The sequence below is a fragment of the Syngnathoides biaculeatus genome, chromosome 18 (genome assembly GCF_019802595.1).
Source record: "Syngnathoides biaculeatus isolate LvHL_M chromosome 18, ASM1980259v1, whole genome shotgun sequence".
NCBI lineage: Eukaryota > Metazoa > Chordata > Actinopteri > Syngnathiformes > Syngnathidae > Syngnathoides > Syngnathoides biaculeatus.
Genome location: NC_084657.1, coordinates 4,765,233 through 4,791,608, shown reverse-complemented (window position 1 = coordinate 4,791,608; position 26,376 = coordinate 4,765,233). Strand labels below are relative to the sequence as shown.

At 41.6% G+C, this 26,376-nt stretch overlaps 1 protein-coding gene across 1 annotated transcript in view; it reads right to left on the bottom strand.

Annotated features, from left to right (window-relative positions):
• The window catches only part of fam222ba (family with sequence similarity 222 member Ba), a 36,828-nt gene that overhangs the window by 6,577 nt on the left and 3,875 nt on the right, over positions 1 to 26,376 (bottom strand). Inside the window, exon 2 of the mRNA XM_061802758.1 lies at positions 6,035 to 6,162. Within this exon, the coding sequence (XP_061658742.1) occupies positions 6,035 to 6,116 (82 nt within the window). The 5' untranslated portion in view covers positions 6,117 to 6,162. The remainder of the gene's footprint in view (positions 1 to 6,034; positions 6,163 to 26,376) is intronic.

Genomic DNA, 26,376 nt, shown 5'->3' with positions numbered 1-26,376 from the left:
TCCATGTGCCCTGCGATTAGCTGGCAACCAGTTTTGGGTGTGCCCCGCCTCCGGCTCGAAGATAGCACTGACTCTCCATAAGCGGCTCTGAAAATGGATGGATGTATACTGTAAATTAATCATATGTTGTACTTTGTATTCATACATTGTTTATCCACAAGTTTTTTTTCCCCTCCAGTTCCAAGCTCTCCAGTTCTCCAATTAATGCATGTTTTTGGGATGTGGGGGTCGGGGGGGGTGGAACCAGAGTGCCCAGATAAAAAAAATTCACGCAGGCACGGGAGAACTTGCAAACTCCACCACCCGTAAATATGAAACAATTAATTGAAAAACAGTAAGTACAGTGGAAAGTTGCTAAGTCCTAGACCACAGATGTCAAACTCAAGGCCCGGGGGCCAGATCTGGCCCACCACATGATTTTATGTGGCCCGTGAAGCCAAATCCAGTGTGTCAATTTCCATGATTATAGAAAAAAAATCTGTACCATAATTTCAAATTGTCATATACCATAAATGATAAAGTTGATATAATTGATTACTGATTCCAAAACTAGTTTATAAATTGATGATGTAAATATGATGAGATGACTAAATATTTTTGTTCCACAGTCATAATGGCCCCCCGAGGGAAACCGGAACAACAATGTGGCTCGTGAGAAAAATGAGTTTGACACCCCTGTCCAAGACCAACATGCAAACTAGATCACTGCGTGCCGTTCGGTACCATCGTGAGCCCCATGCCTTAATTTAAGCTTTGAAAAGGGGGAGAAAACGGTCCATAAAGTATTAAATATATTTTTTAAGCTTGCTAACACATCACAACATGAAAACAGTGGCATTGGCAAGTAATTACAGTCACAAGACTTAAAAAATAAATAATCTCTTGTACAGTGTAAAAAGGCCAGCCCGTAGATTGTTTGCACTCCAGAGTGTTGCTTATTAGCGTTTCAACCTTCACCTCAAACCTGGATTAATTGAAGGTCTTAAAGTATCAAGGGAGGGTTAATGAGGATATGAGTGAAGTTTGCAGGCGGGTGCTGCTGGTGACAGGCGCATCATCTCTCACATCTCCAGCTAAGCACATTCTCCAACAGAAAGGAGGGGAAAAGGGGCCAGTTTGGCCATGTGTTAATTACTCCTCTGTTGGCACACAAGTGCATAGTCAGCAGGCTCTAATTAGGGCTTCTTTTATTCAAACTGCAGTTTTTATTGAACATTGTTTAAGCGGTGGGGGGCTGACGCGCTCACGCTGTTGTAAATTGCAAATTTCCAGTCAGGAGCAGGAAATTGAGTCTGAAGCTTCAGTTTCAAATTAGACTATTGAATTCAGTTCCACGCACGCAGCCGCCTCCTTCAAAAAGCAGCTGAACACAGCATGTCACGCCAACAGGGCCAGAGAGGAAGATCATCAAAAAGGAAAATATCATAAGGAGTACAAGAAAGATGGCTGCGTTTGATCTCTGCGAGATGCAAAATAAATAAATAAATAAATAAATAAATAAATAAAAAACTCCCCCACTGGGCTCCATGTTTGTTCTGCTTGGTGGAACGGAGAACCAAGGGCCATTTCCTGGTATTTGAGACATCCTGCCGGCAGGATGAGCCCCTTGCTTTGTGACCCCCGTTGTATCTTTGTACACCTGATATACTCCTTGGACAGCTTATGGCTTTCACAAGCCATCCTCTGCGAAGAGTCACTCCCCGATGATAAGCAGAGCAGCTGCTCCGGCCTCGCCTCTGACAGCAACCTGCTAGCTCGTAACTTTTAAACGACTTCTCTTATGCGCAGACTCGGTCACGGTAAAGCGTAGCCAGCCTGGCGGTCTGGAGCTTTTGGTAAAAATAGAGGCAGCGGAAAGTGTGAAAGACAGAATCCAGGCCTCAGCGGGATTATAGTGGGAGGGTAGTGCTAGGACGGCAACAAAAATAGGAGCTCATTATGCCTTTAACTCGATTTCAAGTGACGACCAAAGCGTGGTCAAGCAAGGGTCTTTTATAAGATGTTCGAAGCCAGGAATCTCAGAGCCATGTTGTGTTGTTCTCTGTAAACTGCACAGAGACCAGGGATGGGAAAATTCATCTGCAGTGGTGGTACCAGTCAATTGGTAGTGTAGTGGTTCACATTGGAGTATGGCCAGCACGCTATCATGTCCCATTGATGCCCCAATCATAATTGCCTTGTCACTGACTGGCTGACTATCGCGGAAAATAGAATCACATATAAAGTGCATAGCTGTGTGGACCAGAACAAAGGAGTGAACGAAACTTTGATTTCCAGATAGATTTTTCGATAGTTTGTAATGGGGTTTAAATTAGCTTTGGGTTGTTTTTGCTTTTGCTGCAAAACTGTGACCGCTAATGATGCAAAATCGGATGCTATTAGAATTACGACAATGCAACAACAACAACAAAAAATAAATAAAATGACATCTCAAAAACCAAACATACTGTGTGACGCATGCTCGCCACCAAAAAAAGTGTTTATAGAGTTGGACAGAAAAACACTTTCAACCCGTGAGCTCGGCTGTGTCTTGGTGAGCAGCACAAAGGGAGAAAAGGGAAACAGTCCTGCTGATGGCAGCCCCATGCCACAGGCCTGCCTAAGTGAGGCAACAGACGCTGGCACTTAGCAGACTCCCTCATGCTTGCTGATCTCCCAGGGGGTTGCTTGATTACTGGGTTTCTGAAATTACAGTCCTGATGAGCACGAGGTTTTTACAAGAAAAAAAAAAGCGCTATAGAAATGGGTCACGCTGAGTTTTCCACTGAAGGGGAAAAAATGGAAGAGCGGTACTTTTTAGGATTGAATGGATCACGTCGTGAGCTGTAATCCATGTCTGACAAATGACTGATTTATGTGGATGATTTGAAAAGCATGGTGGACTACTACAGCACATATATGAATATGGTTAAGGAAGCTTCGGTAATGTCTATGAAAAGGGTGATATTTTGACTAAATGCATTTCAGGTCTTTGAAGATTGACTGAAAACTACAATTATTAGGCCCTTTCCCTGAAAAAAAAATGTCTTTCAGAATTGTAACAGCTGAAATCCAACTGAGACAGGAAGACATCACATTTCTCCATTTGTGGTAAAATGCGAGTGAACTACTTTAATAAATGTTTTGGCATGTATATGGCAAGCATGTCCCACTTAAATTATTGCTACAGCATATCAGATGGCACCATCTTGATATGCCGGGTCACCGTGGCAGACAAAAGAAGGCTTCAGTCCAACAACTTGTCCCAAGTGTTTTTTAAAAAGCTTCCAGATCCAAACTCAGGGAGCACTTGAGATATTACTGAAGCTATTAGCATTTACATTTCAACAACTACGTGCCCAGTTGTACATGACGCGGTATTTATTTTACGTGCTTGAGCCTCATTTAAATGTCCCATCCTCAGTGCACACAAAACTCTTGACAAGGAGTGAATTTCAGTCCACCTCTTCCGGATAGAAGACCAAATGAAGCCATGTCCTGATTTATTTGTTTACTTATCCTCTATTTATTTACGCAGGGCAATTCAGAACATTCTCTTTTTTAATGTTGACAAACAGCAGAGAAAAACAAAGCAAAAAAAGCATGTTTTATTTACAATTTGACCAGATTTTACCTGGTTGCACCTGCCACATCAACTCCCCTACCGAAAAGGTTTTCTCAACAGCACGTGACTGTTTTAGTCTGCCCTGACAACTGACAAAGGAGACCCACCATCATCCCCCATTGTAAATGGAACTGTTCACAATTGACTTACCTTAATGACATGTTAAATTAATTAGCATAAGCCAGTTAAGATTACCTTTAAGTTGTATATACAGAACCTACATCTTATTCCAATTGATGTCAGATAGTTCTAATTCAACTATTTACACTATTGTCTGCTGAAAATAAATGAAAAAAAATTTGAATTACGTATATGGAACTTTTTGTTGCTTTTCCCTGTTGTTGAAACTGCCTGTGAACCATTGCCACCCCCCCCTTCCTTGTTCCAATGTACCCATCTTTCATATATTAACTCATTTTTAAACAAGACACATGACAAAGACAAAATTGCCAGGTGTTCTTACTGCTTTTAAGAGTGTGCGGTGTCTTTGAGATTAACTAGCACAACAAACCAAACAATATATGCACTGAAAACCACAAGATGAAAAACACAGATGTTTACCATATAGACTAACCTGTAAAAGTTAGCATGTGTCACACATAGGTGATCCAAACTGCCAGAAAATACAAAGTAGCTGTGCTAACTGTTACCTACAGGGGTGTGAAATTGTCTGATTTCTTTTTTTTTTTTTTTTTTGGTCACAGAAATGTTTCCCATCAAACATTTAAAGAAAGACAACAAGTAAAGAGTACAGAGTTTTAAAATGGTTTTATTATTGACAGAGGGAAAAAAAATCCAAACCGATATGGCCCAGTGTTAAAAAGTTATTGCCCCCGACACCTAATAACTGGTTGCACCGCCCTTAGCAGCAAGAACTGCAATCAAGCATTTGGGATAACGTGCAATGAGTCTCTGAAAAGCACTGTGGAGGATTTTTGGCCCACCCATCTTTGCAGATTTATAGTCATGCAGCCACATTGGAGGGTTTTCGACCATGAACTGCCTTTTTAAGGCCATGTCAGCATCTAAGTAGGATTCAGGTCAGAATACCAAAGTCACTCCAGGTCACCAAACCCACTCCAAATATTCATTTTGTTTTTCCTTCAGCCATTCAGAGGTGGACTTGCTCGTGCATTTGGGATAATTTGTCCTGCTGTAGAACCCAAACTCGTTTTAGCTTGAGGTCACCAAAAGATGACTGGACATTGTCCTCTTGGGAAACAGCAGAGTTCATGGTTTCATTTACGACAGGAAGTCATCCAGGTCCTGAAGCAACAAAACAGCCACTGACCATCACTATTTCTGAAATGCAGAGTTATTTTTTACACCAGATGTAATGGGACAAACACTTTTGAAAAAATTCAACTTTTGTCCAACCACAGAGTATTTGCCCAAAAACCTTGGGGATGACAAGATGATGCTGAGGAAAATTGACATAAGGCTTAATGTTTTTTTTGCTCAGCAACGTTTTTTGTCTCAAAACACTGCAATGTAGGCTCTTTCTTGTGGTGGAGTCATGAACACTGAGTCAAGTGATGCCTGCAGTTCTTTCGATGATGATGTTGGGTCTTTTGTGACCTCTTGAATGAATAATCGCTGCGTCCTTTAGGTAATTTTGGTCAGCCGGCCACTCCTGGGAAGTGCCATCATTTGTGGATGATGCCTCTCGCTGTTGTTCGCTGGAGTCCCAAAGCTTTAGAACCATTTCCATACTGACAGATCAATTACTTTTTCATTCTTTCCTTAATTTTTTTGATCTCTCCAAAATGTCTATCTTTTGAAGACCTTTCAGTATACTTCGCTGTATCAGGCTGGTCCTACTCGAGTGATTTCTTGATTGAGAACAGGTGTGGTAGTCTCTGGCGAAGGCATGGCTAGATAAATTGAACTCCGGTATGATAAACCACAGTTATGATCGAACAGGGGGTCAATCACTTTTTCCACATAGTGCCATCTAGGTTTGGGTCCCCCCCTTTACCTGATAAAACATTTAAAAACTCAATTTTTTGGTTACTTGTGTTGTCTTCGACATTTCAATTTGAGGATGGGAAAAATGTAAGTGTGACAAACGTTCAAAAAAATAATCAGGAAGGGGGCAATCACTTTTACACTGTATCTAGTAACTCCACTGCAGTTGCAAACGTTTTTCGTCATTTTTACGTCATTTTAAGGCTCAGACTAACCCTCTAAATTCTGATTGTTATTCATATTGACAGTATTGAATGACTTCTGAATCAGAATCGTATCATTACACCTTTTCTAAAATTATTCTATTCTATTCTAAAATAATAGCCCAAAAAAATGATTGTCTGAACATATTGCAATCCAAGAATCAGATACTGAATTTTCCAATTTTAAAGCACAAACCAAGCTAAGGCTGGCATGGCACGATTGAACCAGGTATGTTTTCTGTGTCGGATCTCTACTTACATTTCTGAAGTCCAGTGTTCATCTGCGTGTGGGGGAGATGCTGGAGGGGGAGGTCACCTGGCCCTGGCAGACAGGCCAGCATTTCACACAGACACTAATGCAACATGGGACACACACTTCTCCTCACACTGCAGAGAGAAAGCAAAAAAAAAAAATAAAAAATAAGGGGGGGGGGGTTAGGTTGCTTAGCAATACAGAAGCAGCACTGATTAAAAGAACTTATCCCCACAGGCAAACACCCTAGGAAGTCTGCTGAATTACACACTAATTCACACCTGGAGCTTCAGGTAAGGTGACATTTGATGCTGTTAACGACTTGAATTAAACATCCGATGATTCGACCTCTGAAGTAAAACGAGCCTGAGGGGGTTTAAATGGAGTCCCTCCATCTCTTTGCCGGACGTGTTTGACTGCTTGCAGGACCCTGCTACCTGCGCTTTACCTTTTCATTCCCACAAGACCACAGCAGAGCAAACTGATGACTCCTGTACATTTTAAAAGGACACCCTCTTTCAGCCTCGTGCTGACAAGCTAGTATCTGATCGATACTGCCGTCTTACTGACCCAGGGAGGCATTTGTTTGGAGACATTAGACAAGGGAGATGATCAAAGAGTGAAAAGAAATGAATAAATGAGGCTACAGCTTCAATAAATGCCTGCCACTCTGTGCAATAACCCTGATGTAATAGAGAGGGAGAAAACGTTAGCTATGCTCCACTTGGCTTACTGCTGGTTTCCAAACAACACAGATGCTTGCTTAATCAGGACTAAGGAAAAGTCAGGGAGCAAATTAAGTCTAAAGAGTCAGTGCCCTCTCCTTTTACTGCTTGTCATCAGTGGAGTGTAGCAAGTGTGTGCAGATAAATGGAGTCTATGAGGGAAGCAATTACCCACAAAACAACCTTGGCATGCCTGCGATGGCTTCAAGGTGTCTCTACCCCATGCAGGGGAAAGAGACAAGTATAGGGAAGGGTGACAAAGTGAGATAGAGAGGTGGAAAGATAGAAAGGGCAGGTGGCAGGTTTAGGGTGGAGGGGGGGGGGGTGTCTGAACTTACTTTAAAAAGCAGGAGCTCAAAAAGGTCAGGATGACAGCTCATTTAAATCCTCCTGGCGAGAGGAGGAACAAAAACAATCCTTAATGAAGCTGCTACTTCAACAGAGATACCTGAGATTGTTGCACCTTAGGGTGCTGCAGGGGCACAGTGGCAGTGTGGTGGTAGGGGGCAGAGGGTAGAGGGGGAAAAAAAGGTAGATTGGTGGGTGTAAACCGCAGTCTTGAGACAGACCGTTATTTTGTTTGGACAGTTGATGCTGCATGCACCCTGTCTAGTTGCTGAGCCTCCCACTCATCCCTTCCCTGGCATTCTGATTTACAGCCTGGACCACCATATGGGAGCAACCCCTGCTCTCGATTCACTGTGTCACCATGCATTAACTTTAATTGGTCTGATATGTTATTCTTTTCCCTCGGCCTTGGAAGGAGTTTAGGAACACAGCGCCTTGATGTCAGCAGGCAGGATTTCCAGCTCTCATTTATCAGGGTGCCAAGATTTCACATAAAGATAACAGTACTCTCTTTGACAACAAGCCCAGGTTGGAAGAAAACCACATAAATACAACACCGCCTTTGCTCAGTCTTTCGAAACGAAAAACGGTGACAAGCCAGTTTGATTGATGCTGCGGAAAATAAAACGCCGGCGTAAGCCAGTACTGTCTGTTAAACGAACACACAGACGCCAGACCACTACAGACGAAAAACAGCCACCAGGCCATCAGTCCACTCCCTTCCTCTATCCCCCATAGCGCCCCTGAATGTCAGAAAACGCTGCAGTGGGGAGTGCGGCGGCAAAGGTCATCCTATGGTAATGCCCCAGCTGACACTGCCTTACAGCGCAGAGCAAGGAGGGAGGAAAAAACCAGCCGTCAGTATCAGCACCACTGTTCGGAGAAACTTGTACATTTACGTGTGGATCTATTTCATGTCACTTTTCCATCAAGCAGTCCTGTATTGTTCGGCTCGGCACGATACGGTTTGGAACACCTTTCATTTCACTGGAGCTAGTCAAGGACAAGCTGGCACTAGAAAGATAGCATGACACCATGACCAGTGCAACAGAGAAAAAAATAATGAAAAGCATTTTAAAAAAAGGGGGGGGGGGACAACAATGATGGATGACATGCAGCATACGTTAGTGTCAATTAGAAATAATTAATTGGAATGCTGTCGTTTGTGTGGGATGGACGAGCGCCATTTTTTTAGGTAATGTAGTTCACTCCATTGGTGTACCTAATAAAAAGAGCAGTCAAGATTTATTTTGTTCTCAATATGGAAATTGGGAGTATTGTATTGAAGTGAACTGGAGTGCATGGTAGAAATTGACATTTGTTGGCCTTTGCAAGGCTGTAAGTCTCAACTATTTATAGAACACTAAAAACCAACCGCACCAGAAAAAGTGCTGTAGTTAAAAAATTACAAAGACACTAAATAAATAAATACATACATAGCGCCATCGAACTTTACCAGTTTATAGTGAGAGCTGTTCCTAAGACTGCTATGACACAGACGACCCAGACAGCGCCTGAGCTGTCTCTGGCACCACTCTGCAGGTGGTCCCCAGCTGACTGGCTTGGCTGCGGGCTGCTTCTTGTTCTGGATTGCCCTCTGACCACCACGCAGGGGGTTCTGTCTGGTCTGACGTCTACAGCCATCACCCTCTCGAGACAAAACTGGGGCTTTGTAGCCTTTGTGACGCAGGGAGACAGTTTGTGGAAACTGGATTGCATCTGTGGAGGACGGGGCCTTAGCCAACTGAGCAGGCCAACCGAGCAGGGATCGGTTCAGTGGAGTTTAGCCAGGCATCTCACACTATCAGCCCCGCGCAGACAGTCAACACAGGGTACTCCGAGTAGTGGGTGGGGGGGGGGGGTGGTGTTGTGACTCGGCAAGTCGCCACCAGCTACTTACAGAAACACAAACAGTGAACAAAAAACAGTGAGGCTTGCATTTTCAATAATGCCGAACAACAAAGCAGGGTTTGAACAAGGGATGTCGTGTGTGTCAAATTGCTTCCATAAAAGATGACCTATATTTCAGCAATATAAAGAACAAAGTCAAAGTTTAAGAGAAGTAACTGCTGATGTAGAAAACATTTAGAAAGCCAAATTTGAGAATCCGTGCTGAGGAAAAGAAACTGGCAAAATCCGCCAGCATTTATAAATAATAAAAAGCCAAAGAAGCTCATTTTAAGTAGACACACAGCTGTATAAATACAAAAAAAAAAAAGATGATGAGAACATATCATTGGAGCAATATTTGCAGCTTTCTATGCCAATTAAAACCAAAACCAATTAGGAGAACCAAGTCTCTTGTTCAGTTCTGTTGTTCAGTGCTTGTGCGAACTGCCGCTGCAAAGAGAGTATGGTGGGGGAAGCAGGCTGATGTTATTTTAATTCCATGTTTACCCCCAGGTTATAGGTCTGAAATAGAGCCAAGAAAAAAAGGCAGAACTTCAATGCAACTTCAGTGTGTTGATTTTCTCAGGGGCAGAGAGAAAAATGACAGTACTTTTCTTGCCAACCGGCTCCGTGAATAGGAAATAAAGAAAGAAAGAAAGAAAGAAAGAAAGGGAGCAGAAGGAAGAGGTTTTTTTTCTTCTTGAATGCTTGAGCATTTTGACAAAAGAGAGAGGAAAGAGCTTGGGCTCTCGAGCTTAACAAGAAATGAAAACATTACCATGACCTTCGTTAGGCTTTTCCAAACAACAGTGTGTATAATTTATATGTGCGAGAAGAAAGCCAGAGCAGTGCGAGGCTGTGACAAAGTTTTTTTTGAATCTGAAAATATTTCACACATTTGGATAACTCGAGCACACTCAGAGGCCTTTCAGACCAACTTTTTTTCTCTCTCTCTTTTTTTTTTTTTTTTTTAAAGAGACATTCTCAATTGTGAAACTGGCATCCAGATTTGTTTTGAACCATGACAGTGAGTCGAGCAATCAGATGAGCGCCATCTCAATGCAAGCATAGAAATTTGCGAAATTACACCCAGGCACGAGGTCAAATTATTGAGCAAGTCAATAACTGCAATGTGAAACATCTCTGCTGTGGCCAGCAATTGCCTTATGAGCAATTGACAACAAAGACAGACCCCCAAACTAATCTGAACCTGAATTAGTTAAATATGCATATAACTGCCACATTTGGAATGCTGATTTCAAGATATCTAAAAAAGCCATCTCTTAAAACAGTGATTTTCAACCAGTGGCACATTAGAGTCTCGTGAGTGCTCTACAGGTGTGCCCTGGGAAAATGAACTTTTTTTTATATAATTGCTCAAAAAAATATCAACAAGAAATAAGATATTTGTTCATCTCTTTTTGCGCTTCGATTAGATGGCTGGAAGTACGTCGTGATTGATTCACTATTTGTGATATTTTGTGTTTTTTGGTGTGCATGAGATTTTTCAATTGTAAAATGTGTGTCATCGGTCTACAAAGATTGGAAATCACAGTCTTAGAGAAGTTTGTTATGCTTCCTATTATCTTAACATCCTGTGACCGCCAACTCTTAGATTGCATTGAGCAGGCCCTAAAATGGAAATGATGATCGTTTCGGTGGTTAGAAGACTGAAAGATAGCGTGGCAGTGAGGGTCTTAGCCCAGCTTTTCCATCAAGGCCAGGACCATTTTAGGACCATTAACCGACCCCCTCGATAGCAACACGAGGACAGCCAGCTGAGGGGCTCTCTTTAGCATGGGCCCGGCCTCACGAGCAGCCACTTAAGCCCCACTCAGCTTCATAAAGTGTTCTAAAAATGTGCGACGTGGAAGAAAGTGTGCTCAGTCATGCATAGTCTGGCCAAGGTCAGGTGGGCAGACTCAAAGTGTTGGCAACCTTCCACGCTTGGTGTCCTGAATGCAAAGAAATGCAGAGGCACCGCAAGCCATGGAGTTTGACAGACATGTTTACACCGGAGAAAATGTGGTGGGGATCTAAAGTGAGGGTATCAGCCAGGTCTGCTGGAAATCCATCCAGAGCGCAGCCTGGAACTTGCTGAGACAACAGCCACTCCACTCTCAGACACGACGTGTGAAATGCGACCGTGAAGAAAGGATAGCTGCCCGAGACTTACTTACTTAATGTAAACACTTATTAACGCTTGAAATGACACTATAAAAAATAGCTACACAGGTCACAAGCTAAGATATCCCTGACTAAACACTACAGCAATGAAACTGAGGGTCAGTTTATAACGGGCTGAGCAGACATTCCATTTGTAGATCGAAAGGAAAAACACATCAAAGGGGTTGTTCTCATTTGAATGTAAACAATGAAATGGTTATCTGCAAAAACACACATGCAAGTTTATGCCTTTGTTGAAATGAGTACATCACAACCCCAAACCAAAATGGTGAAACCACATGGCTGCTGTGTTTGCTGCTCAATGAGTTTTTTGATGCTCCAAAAAAAGCAGACATTTAGAGCGACAGTACTGTGAGCACTTGATTTAGGGATGTCACAGTTAATGACAAATAATGAACCATCAAATTAACCAACCACTATTTTGATAATTGATTAATGAATAATTTAAAGCCATTGTCCAACTTAAAATGGAGCAGATCCTCTGATTTCAACCGCTCACCAATATATATTCCATTTTCTGAGGTTTATCAAAGAGGACTTATCTTTTGCCTTCGATCAAAAGAAGACATTTGCAAAGATCGCTTTTACTCTAGAAACCAATACTCAACATTTTTGCACACTTTCTAACATGTTAAGGACCAAACTGGGAACTGAATCATTTATTCATTTCCCGAGTTGCTTATCCTCATGAGAGTGCTGCAGCCAATCTCAGCTGTCATCGGGCAGGAGGCAGGGTACACCCTGAACTGGTTACCAGTCAATTGCAGGCCACATGGAGACAGACAACAGCCGCACTCACAATCACACCCAAGGTCAATTTTAAGTTTCCAATGAATGAAAATCTAATTATTAGTATTATTTCAAATCATGGACAAAAAAATGTCATTTTAATCTATAATGAAAATCGTTTTGCTGCATGCGTAGTACAACAATCAGTAATCAACATGTAGTTGAACCTAAAGCAACCTCAGAAATGTACATAAAACTGTTTTTGGCAATAAAGAAAAAAAAAGGATTGCCGTTCGTAAATACCTGGAGTATCTTTAAAAAGTGAAGACCAAGTCCTAAAACCTACGTGTTCAGAAAGATTCAGACCTGACCTTTAATAGTCATATCAAATCATTTACTACAACTGCAGTCACTCACATTTGAAAAATGAACAGGTGTGGTCGGTCATGCCCGCAGATATAATGTTACGGGTGTGGTCCACCAGTCATGCCCACATATATAAAGTTGCGGGTGTTGGTTATGTTTGTAATTATGAGTGTACCCCTTTAAGAGCGCAGGGGGGCGGTGTCAGGTAAACCAAGAAGTAGAAGTAGGCTGAACAGCAGCTCGTTATAGACCATGTGCTTCCGTGTTAAAAAAAAAAAAAAAGACGTCAGGCTGTGGTTCACTGCGCTGGATTGGTTTTCATGTATGCTGAGGGTGTGCGACAAGTGCGCAATTGCGCAGCTTTGAGGGAACATTGGCAAGACTACACAAAATAAGAGAAGTCTTCCAATATCTATGTATTTCTACTTGTAACAAACTTTACGCGCTCGACTGTGGAGATTTGGGAACGCGCTGGCGCACGGACGCATACGCATACAAATACGGTAGGACTCTGAGGTCGACTGACAAGTGTAATAATGGAGTGCAGTCCAAGGCAAACATGGTGAAGCAGCATTTAGCTATCATGTTGCAAAAAATTGGAATATGTTGCCAACAGAGGTGACATCAGCCCCAAGAGTGTTTCCAAATCCAAATTAAAAAATTTTTGTTCATACTTTTTAGAGTACTTCCACTTTTCAGTGCTATTCCTTTCATTAAAAGCTGTTTTAATTTTTTCTGTTATGTATTTGAATGCTTTTAATCATGTAAAGCACATTGAGTTATTTTGTTTGAAATGCACTATACAAATAACTTTGGTTTGCTAAAACTATTTTAATAAAATGGTAAAAAAAAGTAGCTTGTAGCATTTATGAGTACTGTACCCAGGTAGTATCATTTGGTTTGGTTTCCCATCAATCAGGTTACAATACCAAATACTAATCTATAATTGGAAACCAATATTTTGCAATAAAATAGCACACAATTAATTTTTAGCCCATTACTTTCTATTCATCAGATGGAATAATTACTCATCAATTCTAAAAATACTCAATAGTGACAGCCCTAGTCAGTGTGCATTTTCACCTCATTGTAGCAAACACCATAGATAAAAAGGTATTTAAGGGCATGTCCACACAACGTGAACTCCCTGTGATAGTATAGTTTGTTTGGTCAAGTGTGAGCGTTATCACTGGAACCCTCATGTGCACCAAACAGCTGCTTGCACATGCTTGAGCAAGACTAAAAGTTTTGTTTTTTTTTTTTGTTATGAAAAGTCACAGTGCCAACTACTGGCCTCTCATGCATGTTTCTTCATTGTCAGAGCTCTAATCAAAAGTTTTTCAAAACCATCAGATAAACATACCGTACGATGGTAGTAACTGGATTCAATGTCCAATCTTCAAAACTTTCCGACTCATCTGACAAAACCGGATGGAGACAGTGGCACCAACTAAAAAAAAAAAAAAAAAAAACCCAACTGCTACTACATACTGTATGTATGCAGTTGCGCACGTAAATTTGTAGACCAAAAAGTGCAACCTTATGTATTGTTTGCATTGAATTGTAAACAGCAGTAACCAAAATGTTCATGTTCCTTTAATAAAAAATTACACACACCACACCATAGTTTCAGCGAAGAACGGCATTCTTTTGTTATTGGTCACAGGGTGGAAAACAAATAATGACAGGGAATAAACATGAAATGCAGTAAAATTGGCGTTTGTGATAACTATCAGGAAGATCTCGCTGGCAACAACATGAACAAATAACTGCATTTGAAAAAAGCATGGGTAAAAGACATTATTGGCGTGCACACGAGAAAAATATGCAATTATCATACATCTGAACAAAAAGCAAGGCAGCAAATATTTGAGCGTGGATGAGGGTACTAACTGCTAGCATGCTAAACAGAGACATCCATCTACTCTACCGTCTAATCTGTTTACAAGTCACCTGTTTTTACTTCACCATAATGACTTTCAAGTATTATGCGAGTCCAATAACACCCTTCTCCGTCAGTGATGAATGCTGATGCTATCGCTAATGTTCAGGATCAGGATTAACTTCATTGTCCTCGAGGGAAAATTATTCTTGGACATCAATGAGTTGTTGTCCTACTGCACATGTGCTGCATCATTGAATAGAAACGGAATACTACTCTGTTGGATGCTAAATACAATATTAACAATAACTACAACTGGAAGCTATAATAGCAACAGTTTTTCATATTCAACCAGTTTAAAATCGTAAACCGTGAACTTCTTTAATCCTACTTGTAGGGCTGGCCAATTAATCACAATGCAATTGTGATTTTGGATTCTCACAATCATAGAAAATTATAATAGAAGAAAAATGATTAACTAATAAATTTCTACTTTGTAAAAGCACCCTGATTCCAGCCTGTGTTGCTTGCAGCAAGCTTATGACCTATGTTATTATCCCTAAGAATTGTGCTTGAAGTTGTTTTGTGACACATCAGTTGCGGTTTACTGTAAAACTAAACTTCACAAAAATAATTCCACAAACTGTATATTGAAATTACAAGACACTTGCTTTCAGAACCCATCTTAATGATAACACTCAATGTTAGCAGGGATAGGCTCCAGCACTATCGCGATCCTTGTGAGGATAAGTGGGTTAGAAAATTTAATGGGGGTGGGGGGAATCTAAAAACCTATATATGGGCTGGGAAATTACCATTACATCAGGAAGAATTTACCTTCATATAACACACACAAACGCTGAAGTAAACGTAAATATACTGTAATAATATGCGTCGATATGTTCGTGATCTATGAAAAACGGGATGCATTAACCAAGTTTCATTTTAAGGTAAGTGTGTCACTCCATGAATGAACTGCACCCTTATATATCAATAAGCGGTTCAGGCCCGCAAAGCAGGTACAGCAGATGCAGTCATGGCAAAAAAAGCATTGGGACGACTTGTCACGACAGTATAAAAAGAAACGTTTTGTTTTTTTTATGTCCGGCATGAAATCAAACTAAACTTTTACTGTTTAAGGTTACCGTAATTTCCGGCCTATAGGGCGCGACTTTTTTCCACACTCTTTGAATCTGCGGCTTATGCTGTGATACGGCTAATTTATGCGAGCGGAAAAGGTAAGAAAGAGACTGGTGAAATTAATATATGTGCCGAGGAAGTGACTTTTACCAGTATGCTTTTTTTTTCCCCAACCGGCCCTGTTAGCGCCGCGCTAGCATGTTGCTGCTTTGTTAGTGCCATGTCTCAGTGATTTTTACCAGTATGTTTTTTTTAACCGGCCTTGTTAGCGCCGCGCTTGCGTTAGCACCACGCTACAGCCCTGTTCGTGCTACCGTGTTGTTGCTATGTTAAGATAAGTGAAGGTATTAAATCTTTGAAAACTCTTTCAGTCTACCATCTTTATTTGTGAATATCTCGTGTTTCAATGTGGGTACTTGCGGCTTTTACACGCGTACAGGTTATGTATGTACCAAATGGCATTTCCTTTACAAATGTACCGGGTGAGGCTTATAATCAGGTGGGCTCTGTTGGCCCGGAAATTACGGTAAATTAGGATGACCAAAATGATTGCTACTTGCTTAATACCAGAATAATGAATATTTTTTGACAGACATCACTCTCATTTCTCTTTCAAGTTTATATTTAAAGTTAAGTTTTGGTAGTTGAAAAGTTGGATTGAAATCAACCAATAATCATGTTTATTAATCATGATTTCAATGTCAAGCAAAATAATTGTGATGATTATATGTCACAGTTAGGGTCACACTAGACAACAATGAGCTGAGTCACATGGTGTCAGATGCCAGACTGTGGGGGTTTGGTAGGGCATGATCAGTCAGAACAACATTAACAAACGGATGTTATGCTGCCATGAATGTCGAAGTGCACGTGCGGGAAATCTGTGTGATATAATCAAGACACTTCAGACGGATGTCTTATAAGCTTGTTTACAACTTGAATGTTCTGATGTGAATTGCATAATTGCAGTGCAATGTAGGCATAACGAGAAGATCTAGACAAATAGACGTATGAATTCCAAATATGGAGTTTGTATATATTTTCCTCATCCGAAGATGCTCTCCACAATCTTGGATTCTTTCTTTGGGAATTACTCTCCCACCTACTGTACATTGAAAAATGTTTTACTGAACTTCAACAGGAACAAGTATCAAGCATGTTTCTGCTTTTACTGGTAATTCCCAAAATGTGTCACCCTGAAATGGACCCAAACTTCATAGCTTGTTCAAATGAACTAGGTAGTCTTTACCCTTGTTCATCCGATACAACATGCGTACAGCTAAAGAGCTGTAGAATTTTTCCAGGTGGCAGTGCAAAGCCAAATTAAGACGGCGATGTTTTCATTTGTTAGCAGGTGCATCCATTTTGTGTTTCTACTCACACATCCTTTGCATTGCTCAGTCAAAGCGCTTACGAGAAATTGGACACCCTGTGACAAATTGAGCTTGTGATTATAGGGAGAAAGAGAAAAGCTTCGTTAAGTGTTGTTGATTGGGATTCGGGGCTATGCTTTCACATCCGAAGTGTGTGCGTGTCTATTTGTGTGCATTTCGCTTGGTAGAGATCCAAAACCAGAACTGATACCGCCACTGCCTCATGTACAATTTACCCTCCCATCCAGGTGTTCCCACAGCTTGTCTCAGCTTTGAGTCCTCCATAAAGAAAACTTTATCAAAAGCAGCTGTTCCCACAAGTCTCTCTCCCACACAGACTTGGAGACAAACAACCCACAGACCACCTCTATTTCCAGTTCTTTCTTATTGACATACGTACTAATTTAACAGGGAAAGCTGTCCTGCCCAGTCTAAAGTCCTTTCCAGACCCATATTTGTGACCTAGAGTTAACTAACTCTGATTTGTTTGTGAGGACAGCTGGGGTGATTTTAGGTAGTGGTAAAAATGAATTTGCGCTGATTTTTACTACCAAACCTAAAAGTGGCAAAATTTACAACCCCCCCCCCAAAAAAAAAAAAAAAAAAAATACCAGTGTTTTAAAAGGTTGGGAGAGGGAGATTTATTAGGGCCCCCCGTTGAGAATTTCTCCAATCTTCGCTTTATGTAGTTTAATTATCCCCTAGCAAGTGAGGTGGGTTTTCGTTGAGAACTGGGCAAAATGTTTTGCTATACTGGGAATTGCAGCTATGACCCCCCAATTTTAAAATCCTGTTCTGCGTGTGTTCAGTAAATGCTGATCTGGCCCCTTCCTATGCCTACGTAAGGTTGGTAAGGTCAGCCGCCTCCGTGGCAGCTCTGACATTCAGTCTAGCCTGCAGCCACACCCAACCAGTTTTCCCGTGCATAGAATAAAAGTGATCTTTTCTGTGCTTGTATGCAACATGTGCTCCTTCTGCCAATGGCCAATCACATGAGATTTGTGGTTCTCTCCTCAATCTCCCATTTGTTGAGGGTGCCTCACAGCCCTCGGCTCGTCCGCCAACAGACGCTGGTGGTGGTCATCCGGCAACGGTCAGCCAACCAGTAACTCTGTGGAAAGGGAGGCAAAAACAGGCCAAGCATGGCAAACATCTCACCTCTGTGTCTGCAAGGGAACATCTGGTTCTCTGTGGGCCCTCAGTCTGTTGAACTATGGGCCCACACAAGTGCTCAGTTGTGTAATGGCGTTGTCATGGCACTGGAATTATGACTTATTCACAACCACAGATTTAATAGCCAGACAAAAATCACAACGTGGAAATCAAAGCACATTTTTGTAATGGCTTCTGAAACAAACTGGTGTAATCCAAAACATTTTTGCTTTTAAATATTTTTGAATTTAATCTTGTTTTGTTTTTTAAATGTATGGAACAGGAAGAAGTAGTAGTACACAACAACTTAGTGTGTTGTGGGCTGAATAGAGGAAGCTTAACTAAATAATAATTGCTTCTCCCCTGTGAGACTAATCAGTCACATGAGTAATAGAGTTAGTTCAACTGATAAAACTCCTTTACATATCCCACTCTCATACTTCTTTGCATCACACATCTCCAGTGACCATCAAGACTGATGAGGTATGCGCAAAGGTCTATGCAATTGAACGGCGCATTAATGCACCCAGCAGCGAATTTTTGCCATCGACCCCCATTCCTTGCAAATAAGGACAGCGCCATCAATCAGGCCGAGATAGCCGACACGAGACAGGGGTTGATAAAGTAGGAGACTTTGGAGCTAATGACAAATGGATCCTGAAGATATGGTCACATGTCTGTGCCTTCTTAGTATGAGGGTCTGGGGGGGGGGGGGGAACAAAGTTTGCTGTATAGTGAAAAAGTGCTTATTGTGTTCTAAATCCGGCTGAGACTCTCAGAGACATAACTCAGGACCATTCCTGTACCTCCCAGAACACTTCTGTTCCCACACCATTGCTTTGGGATGGAGTGACCTTCAGGAGGCCCGCTAGTCCTACTAATTGGGGTCTCTTCAGAGCACAGTGGTCTACCCTCCAAACAAGAGCGGAGGAGGGACTGAGGGGAAAGAGGAGAGGGAGACAGGATCAGCCTGCTCTAACTCCAAGCAGGAAATAGACAAAAAGCAGCTTAAAAACTTCATGGAAAATTACGGCATGAAACTGAAATGTGGCAGTGAATATTTTATTGGTGTATCAATTGTTGGGACAACTCATTCATCCATCCATCCATCCATCCATTTTACAAGTCGCTTATGTTCACAAGGGTTCCGGGGACTGCAGGAGCCTATCGCAACAAATCAGTAAATACTTAATACTTTTGTTATTTGTAATATGGAATTCAGTTTAAATGATGGAGAATGAATGCTTAATATTGTAATATAAGCTGGATAAACATTCACACATTGGGCTGTGACCATCCATCCATCCATCCATTTTCCAAGTAATTCTGTGAAATGCTGACGTCCATCACACGCTCCTATCAATGCAGGTCAGGACATTGCACTTCTTTTTTGAACGTTATCAAAACACTAAGGGCATGATTTATGTAAGGTTTTCACATGACAACAGGGACGCAGAGTTGATTACTCACGCTAACATATGCAGAAGCTAATCTAACTGGCTGTGGCAATCGGAATTGTGTCTGGAGAAATATGCAAAATTGCTGGAGTGTAAGCAAATACAGTACATTAACTCAGCACGTGCAGTGTGAATTTTGAAACCTGAGAAATTGCAATGACTGATTTTGCATCTTTGAATACAGTGTTTGAAAGCCAGGTGCAAAAGGGCACGCAACGCGTGAATGAAACAAAACATGGCATTTCTCAGGTTGCGGGCTTCCCCACAATTATAGGCGGAATGGATTTCCTTTGAATAACTGAGTAAAAATGTTTGCTTATCTTCAACAAATGGTTACAATTCCAACACTTGAAACTTCAATTTGTTCTTTCAGCAGCCTCCAAAGTTTTTATGGTGACAAACCATCATTTAAAGTGAAAAAACCCTTTTCAAATACAGTGGTTTCCGCCACTTTTAGACCCGTGGCGAACAGCACGCACAATCTCCAAACACCCCTAATTTGTGATCATAGGAAAAAAAGACCGTAATGATAGAAGATCGTACGGAACACGGCCACCGGAGATTATCCCCGAAGTTTAGCGGCCTCCATTTTGGATCTTAGTAAATTAGGCCCACAGTGTTCTATATCTCTGGGTAAAATACAAACCAGCAGAATCAAAACCCAGAGTCAATAGGAACCGCTTTGAAAATAACGGGCACTTGGAAAATGGATGGAAGAATGTTCTGTTTATCCCTTTCATTGAAGGCAATCAGATCATCAAGTAGGCAAACTTCCTAGCACTAGCGTGACTGTCTCAAAAAAGGTCAAAAGAGTGAAAACCTATCTAGCTTTCTATTATGAAGAATTTACAATGCCTTCTTTACTGGAAAAAAAAAAGTTTTAATTTATACAAGTGCTTCCACGGGCAAGATTCATTCTAATCTCTTTGAGGGGGCTCATAAATTTGCAATACAATCTCTTAATACTTGGGTACAGCTAGCTAAATCACGGCAAAAGCTTCTAAATGTATTTCCTAAATTTTGTTGTTTGGTCTGCTGACTGGTACCAAGTGCATCAATTTGAAGATTAGCAAGATTGGTTGACAAGATTGTGCCACTTTTTAACCATGAGATATAAACACAACAAGAAGAGTTTAGATTTGTGAAAGGGGGTAAAGGCAGGTACATATCCTTGTACCATTACAGACATGGAGGAGAAAATGACAGCGATCATTTATCACGTCATGGTCACTGTCCGTCAGTGCGAGAACAGTCATAAAAATGGAACACAGAGTCCAAGATTTAAGCCCGAGTACAAACGATGCCCAAGACTTTATGATGGCTGAGGCTCAGTGGAATACTTTTGACAATGAAAGTTAAAATACACACAGTTAATGAGCTGAGAATAGGTATGGGATTGATCCTGAGAAGACTTTGCAAAGAGGGTGGCCATGAATAGAAAGGTCTGCATTTAATTTGCTAATCCATCACTGCAATTGTGCTGGGTAACAAAGGCGGAGAGGAGAGTCGTGGGGCATTCAGAAGCAATGGAGCATGCTGAGGGCTGAGTGTGTGGTTCTCCATGGAGCAGGCAAGGCCACAGCCTGTGGCCCTTGGCCCTAAAAGCCAAGCCGGCGCTTGGGAGAAAGGGCTCTGATGAGCTCAGGGCAGGCAAGACTAATCTCTTCATGTCCAAAGAATTGTTTAACTATGTTTGACTGATTAACCCAAAGCCCTCTATTTCAGTTGCAATCTATTTGTTCAATCAAATCTCCGCAACATCATTGCAGAGTGAAAAGAGAGGAGCAGGGAAACAAAAGGGCCTGCAAAACAATCTATTTGGAGGATGCACACAGTATTTTTTAGCATCTACATCCACACAACACTGCTGCTCACATTAAAAGAAAGGTCAGAGGAATCTCGAAGCACTCCGAGCATAAACTGTACCGTCACACTGGCTTTTACCATCTTCATGGGAAAGGGAAATTTAAGGCACTCTCCCCTGCGTGGAAACGAGGTTGCCAGGAAGATTAACCCAGCTTCCTTTTATAGCCTCTGAGAAGAGGTTAAATCACATATTACATTGCCTGAAATGTCTCAGAGTAATTAGATCAAGAATATTACTCTCTCCTCTTCCTCTCGCAGACTGCAGCTGATCAAAGCCTAATGATGGTGTCGGAGCCTTTGGCAGTACTGGCTGGATAAATCTCCCCATCGGGACGGCAATCTGTCAGAGCCACGAGCTCTGCTAAACAGCACAAGACATGAGTGGAATGGTGCTTGACACAAAGTGGACTAAACGAACCACATCCTTTACCAATAAGCTTTCAGTCAGCAGTGCAGCATTAAAATTCACAGGAATGATTAAAGCTCTCTTTGTTTTGGCTACGACCTGCTTGTTTCTATGTACACAGTCAGCCGATATGTATACAAGGAGAAACATCACTGCGTTGCACCGAGCAGACCAGACCAGATCAGATCCAGGCAGCACCTGGTCTCGTGATGGCTGCGGGGGCTACTGGCTATTAATTACAGAAAGCTGACACTCAAATCCCTGCAATGAGACCTGGGAAGTGAGCTACTCGACAAGACGAATGCTGGCCTGTCACACAGCAACATGACCTGCCTCAGGACTCCTTACACATGAATACTTAAGACTCTCTTTCAAATTGGACCCCAACCCCACTTCCATCTCCATCCCATTGTACGGCTGGCTGTAGCACTACTTCAGGGGATATTTTCCAACTAATGTAAAATGGTTGTGCAGTGGTGTGATAAAAGTCGACATTTTCCTTTTCTAACTCAATGCTTCCTTTGTAAACAGCCTTGTGGTTTTGTTTGTTCGCAGGCTGCGAACACATTACACATTCTATAATGGTCAATTTTATTATCTGCTCTGAGACTGAAAGGGTGCAAACAAAAGGTGGAAATGGCAGGAGCTATGCCAATCATTTATCATTGAAAGATGTCAGACAAAAGAAGCCCTAAAAACCTGACAGTTTCTCTTTCTGTGGCATGTTCTATGTCAGTCCCTTCTGCCTGGAAAAAAAAGGGGCCACTGAGACTCCTGTGAGAGATCTGACCCAAATCTTAACCCTATACAGGTGCCACATGACAACAGAGCCGATGGGTGAATACATAACCCCTCAAAAAAGAGCCAAGTATATTTATTCTAGAACAAAAAAGGCAATCCAATGAGAACGAGTTGCTACTCGTAAAGGTTATGAAATCCCTAATTTTAGATTTAAAGCTTAGCTTGCTTAAAGGTCAGAGAATAAACCACCCAGGTTCACATATTAAACCATCTTCAAGTCCATGAAACTAAATGCTCTGCTTGTATGCTGCAACAGAACATCCTGTTAATGCTGGTATCAAGTGTGATCCTCCCCTCTCAAAACAATAACTAGAGTTGAACTATGAACCATGATTTGAGCCAGCATCCCCCCCACGGAGTGACAACTGCACCGCTGCACATTCCAGGAAACGCCACTTGCTGGAGACATAAACAACATGGGCTAGTTGGAGCTCTGCACAGATGCTTACAGTCTCACTAAGTGCTTTTCAATTTGCAGCACTGGTAGTACCAGTAATTCAGAATGGTGTAGAGCTGATACTACAAGTTTCACTCAAATACTGGAGAGACTGCGTGAACAATGTAGCTGTCAGAAGCACTGTCTGCCTTGAATACTGATTTAGTACGGAACTTATAGGCTTGTAGAGAAAAACTGTCGAACATGCCATTCGAAATTTAAACGTCGATTGACTTGGGTTCATGGCTATTGAAGAGCGGTCCGCATTTGCTACAAACAGCCCAGTGAATGACATGCCAGAGATTAGCCTGTGAAGGTCACAATCTGAGTCTATCCTTTCAGATGCTTTTCACAACACAACCACCGAGCCCTCTCCAACAACAGGAGGAATGTCCTCTGGTAACTTTTCAAGGCAGGGAGATACCATTCACTGTGACCAACAACGGGTGCAAACAGGACCAGAGGTTGAGGAGGTTATAAAGAGCCCCATTCTAAGTGCCGCCTGCTCTCCAGCACACTGCATGCGCACACAAAAATAAAAATACAACCACACACTCAGGCTCAGGGAAGGGTCACGGCAAAAGGTAAATACTTCCTCACCTCTGCACCTCAAAGGAGCCTCCACAGCTTCCTAAGACGGTACAGTATAGCCTCATAGCCGCCCCACCCGCCAAGCCTTTTGAGACGAACCACGATTACATACCATTGTTAGATTATTTTGTCATCCCAGTCAGGATCACCAATATTATTTAATTTTGTTATGTACTACAATAATGACAGAATTTTTTTTGTGTCATTATCTACAGTGAAACGAGTCCTGCACTGACATGGGCTTAAAGACCACTGACTGAGAATGAAGCAATCACTCCTAAAGTAACACAAAAAAAAAAGAGATTACAGTTTGCCAAAAGACAAGACAGATCTTAACTTCTAGAGACATGAGAACATCATGCCAACTGTGAAGCATGGAAGTGGCAGCATCATGTTGTGGGGCTGTTTTGCTACAGCAGGAACCGGAGCGCTTCGTAAAATAGACGGCATCATGAAGAAAGAACACGACATGGAGATATTAAGGAAACGTCACAAAACATCAGCTGGGAAGCTAAAACTTGGGGGCAAACAGTTCCTCCAAACGGACAATGACCCGAAGCATACTGTCAAAATGTTTGAAAAGCAGCTTTAGGATGACGAAGTCAAAGTCTTGCAGTGGTCATCACAAAGCCCTGATCTTAATCCCATTGCAAATTTGTGGTCAGATCTGAAAAGGTGTGTACGAGCAAGTCAACTGACAAACCTGACTCAGTCACAACAGTTCTGCCATTAGGAATGGGCCACGATTCCGGCAGAGTACAGTAGAAGGTTGTGGACGTTTAACCAAAATGCTTGACCCAAGTCATCTAGTGCAAAAGAAATGCTACTCCATACAAAGAAAATGTATGTAGTCTTTTGACCTCAAAAAAAAAAAAAAATTCTGTAAGAAATTCCATTTTGGCATTTAACAAAGTTACATAATTTTGGTGATCCTGAATGACTTGAATCAGGAGAAGTTTAGACAGATTTGACTTCAGACAGTGAGACAAAAAAATAAATGTTTTTGCACAGCGTATGTAAACTTCTCTCTTCAACTGTGTATATAGAGAAACATAACAACATAGAAATAAAAAAAGTCATTCATCCAGAGGGCAAATAAACATAATTCATACTTGGTAATGTAAGGAATACAATAATTAGTGATGATAGCATTTCACCATTTCCACATTATATTAGCAATGATTAATGAATGAAACAATCATTGGCCATCCTTATTTACCAGCCTCACAGATTTTGCTAAAAATATCACTTGTGTGAATAGCTCAGGCTTATTGCTGCTAACACAAGTGAATTTAATAATTAAAAAAAAGTAATCAAATTCCAAATCAAGTGATGCAACTAAACTTCCAATGAAAAATCTGGTCTTCCATAAGTTCTATTTTATAACAAATCCAGATATTTGTTATTGTGCCTGTGAAGCCTGTGCCAAAAAAAAAAAAAAAAAAAAAAAAGACTCACAAACAGAGTCTTAAAGAGTTTGAAATATTAAAAATAAAGCCTAATTAGCCAAGAGCCTTTTACATTTCCTCCCCCTTCTTCTAATCCTCTGGAAGCTTTATCTAACATTTGTGCAAAGTATGACATGAACTGTGTTTATGTGTGTGAGACCACCAGCCGGAGCTTTACTGGTGCTTGGTTACGGCATTCTTTGTGACCCTACAGACTGGGTCACCCTCAGAGCCTCGGTAACTCCAGCTAATGATGCCCTGATATGTACGCTTGGCAACAACACTGGAAAACTGCAGCAGCAGACACAATAATGATATTTATTAGTGCTGCCTAGAACGTAATATGGGGCTCGCCTTGCTGTCTCTTACGTGAGCGTAGTTTTGGGGGTGGAGAGGCTCAGTGATCTGATTGAGACGGCCTTATCTTGTGCCATAAACAGATAGCTGCATCTGGCCTGCTCCTCTGCTGCTGATGGAGGCTGATAAACAGCTCTGTTGTCTCCAGTGACTCCGTCGAGGCTGATCACACCGAGATGCCCTCGTGCCTCCCGCTGCTATGGTTGTTTCTGTTGTGAATGTCACAGTGTGGCAGGCATTCTTCCACGATTGCCCTCGAGATGAACACACAACAATTGCTAAAAGCCCTCTTTGGTCTTGGGTGTTCAGTTTCATCCCTCCCTGGCTTGGGGCTTCAGGTTTGTTGATTTAGCAATCTACCAAGCAAGGCAAGAGATTTTTTTTTTTGCCCTAATTAAAATCCACCTGCTAACATGCTAATCCTCGCAGAACAGAATTTAAAAAAAAAAATAAAAAACACCAGCATGCATTGGACAGGAAGTCATTTTCAAAGTAGGCATAGTGAGTGCCCAAGTCATTTGGCCAAACATAAAGCAAATGCCATATGACCCCACAGCCCAGCAGGTCATTTCCTTGCTCTCAGGCTCAAGCACAACTGGGCCACGGTGACCACGACACCCCATTTGCGAGGATAATGCGCTGCCACTTTTTTTTTTTTTTTTTTTAACTCCCTGACCTGTTTTTGACCCTCACACTGTTGCCCCCAAAAAACAACCAAACATCTGCTATGTACCTGATACCGCAATCCCATAAAAAGCTGAGAAAATACAGGAAAAAGGTATTAAGGGGACAACCTGCTCTTCAAAAACTACCAAGGTGCAGAAAATAAAAATCTCCTATATATGCACATAAAATTCACAGACAACACCTGCTAGAGATTTAACATCCGCTGGCCCCTACAGGGAAATGAGGATTGGGGAGAGAGCCTAGTTGCACATTTCCAATTCAAATTTTCTTCCATCGGGCTCGTTCCAAAAAAGACATGCTAGTTAGCCGGGCTGTTTCAGGCAACTATAGGGGGGGGGGGATATGACAGCAACTAATCATTGGTATTTAATGAGCTCCGTGTGACTGCAACGTTCTCGACACTCCTTGTACCCTTCTGATATGTTATTCACTCTTTCCTGGAGGTCTCAGAAATAAAGTAAGGCTTTGATATCCTCTTATTACTGCAGTGTGCACCAAATTGTTCTG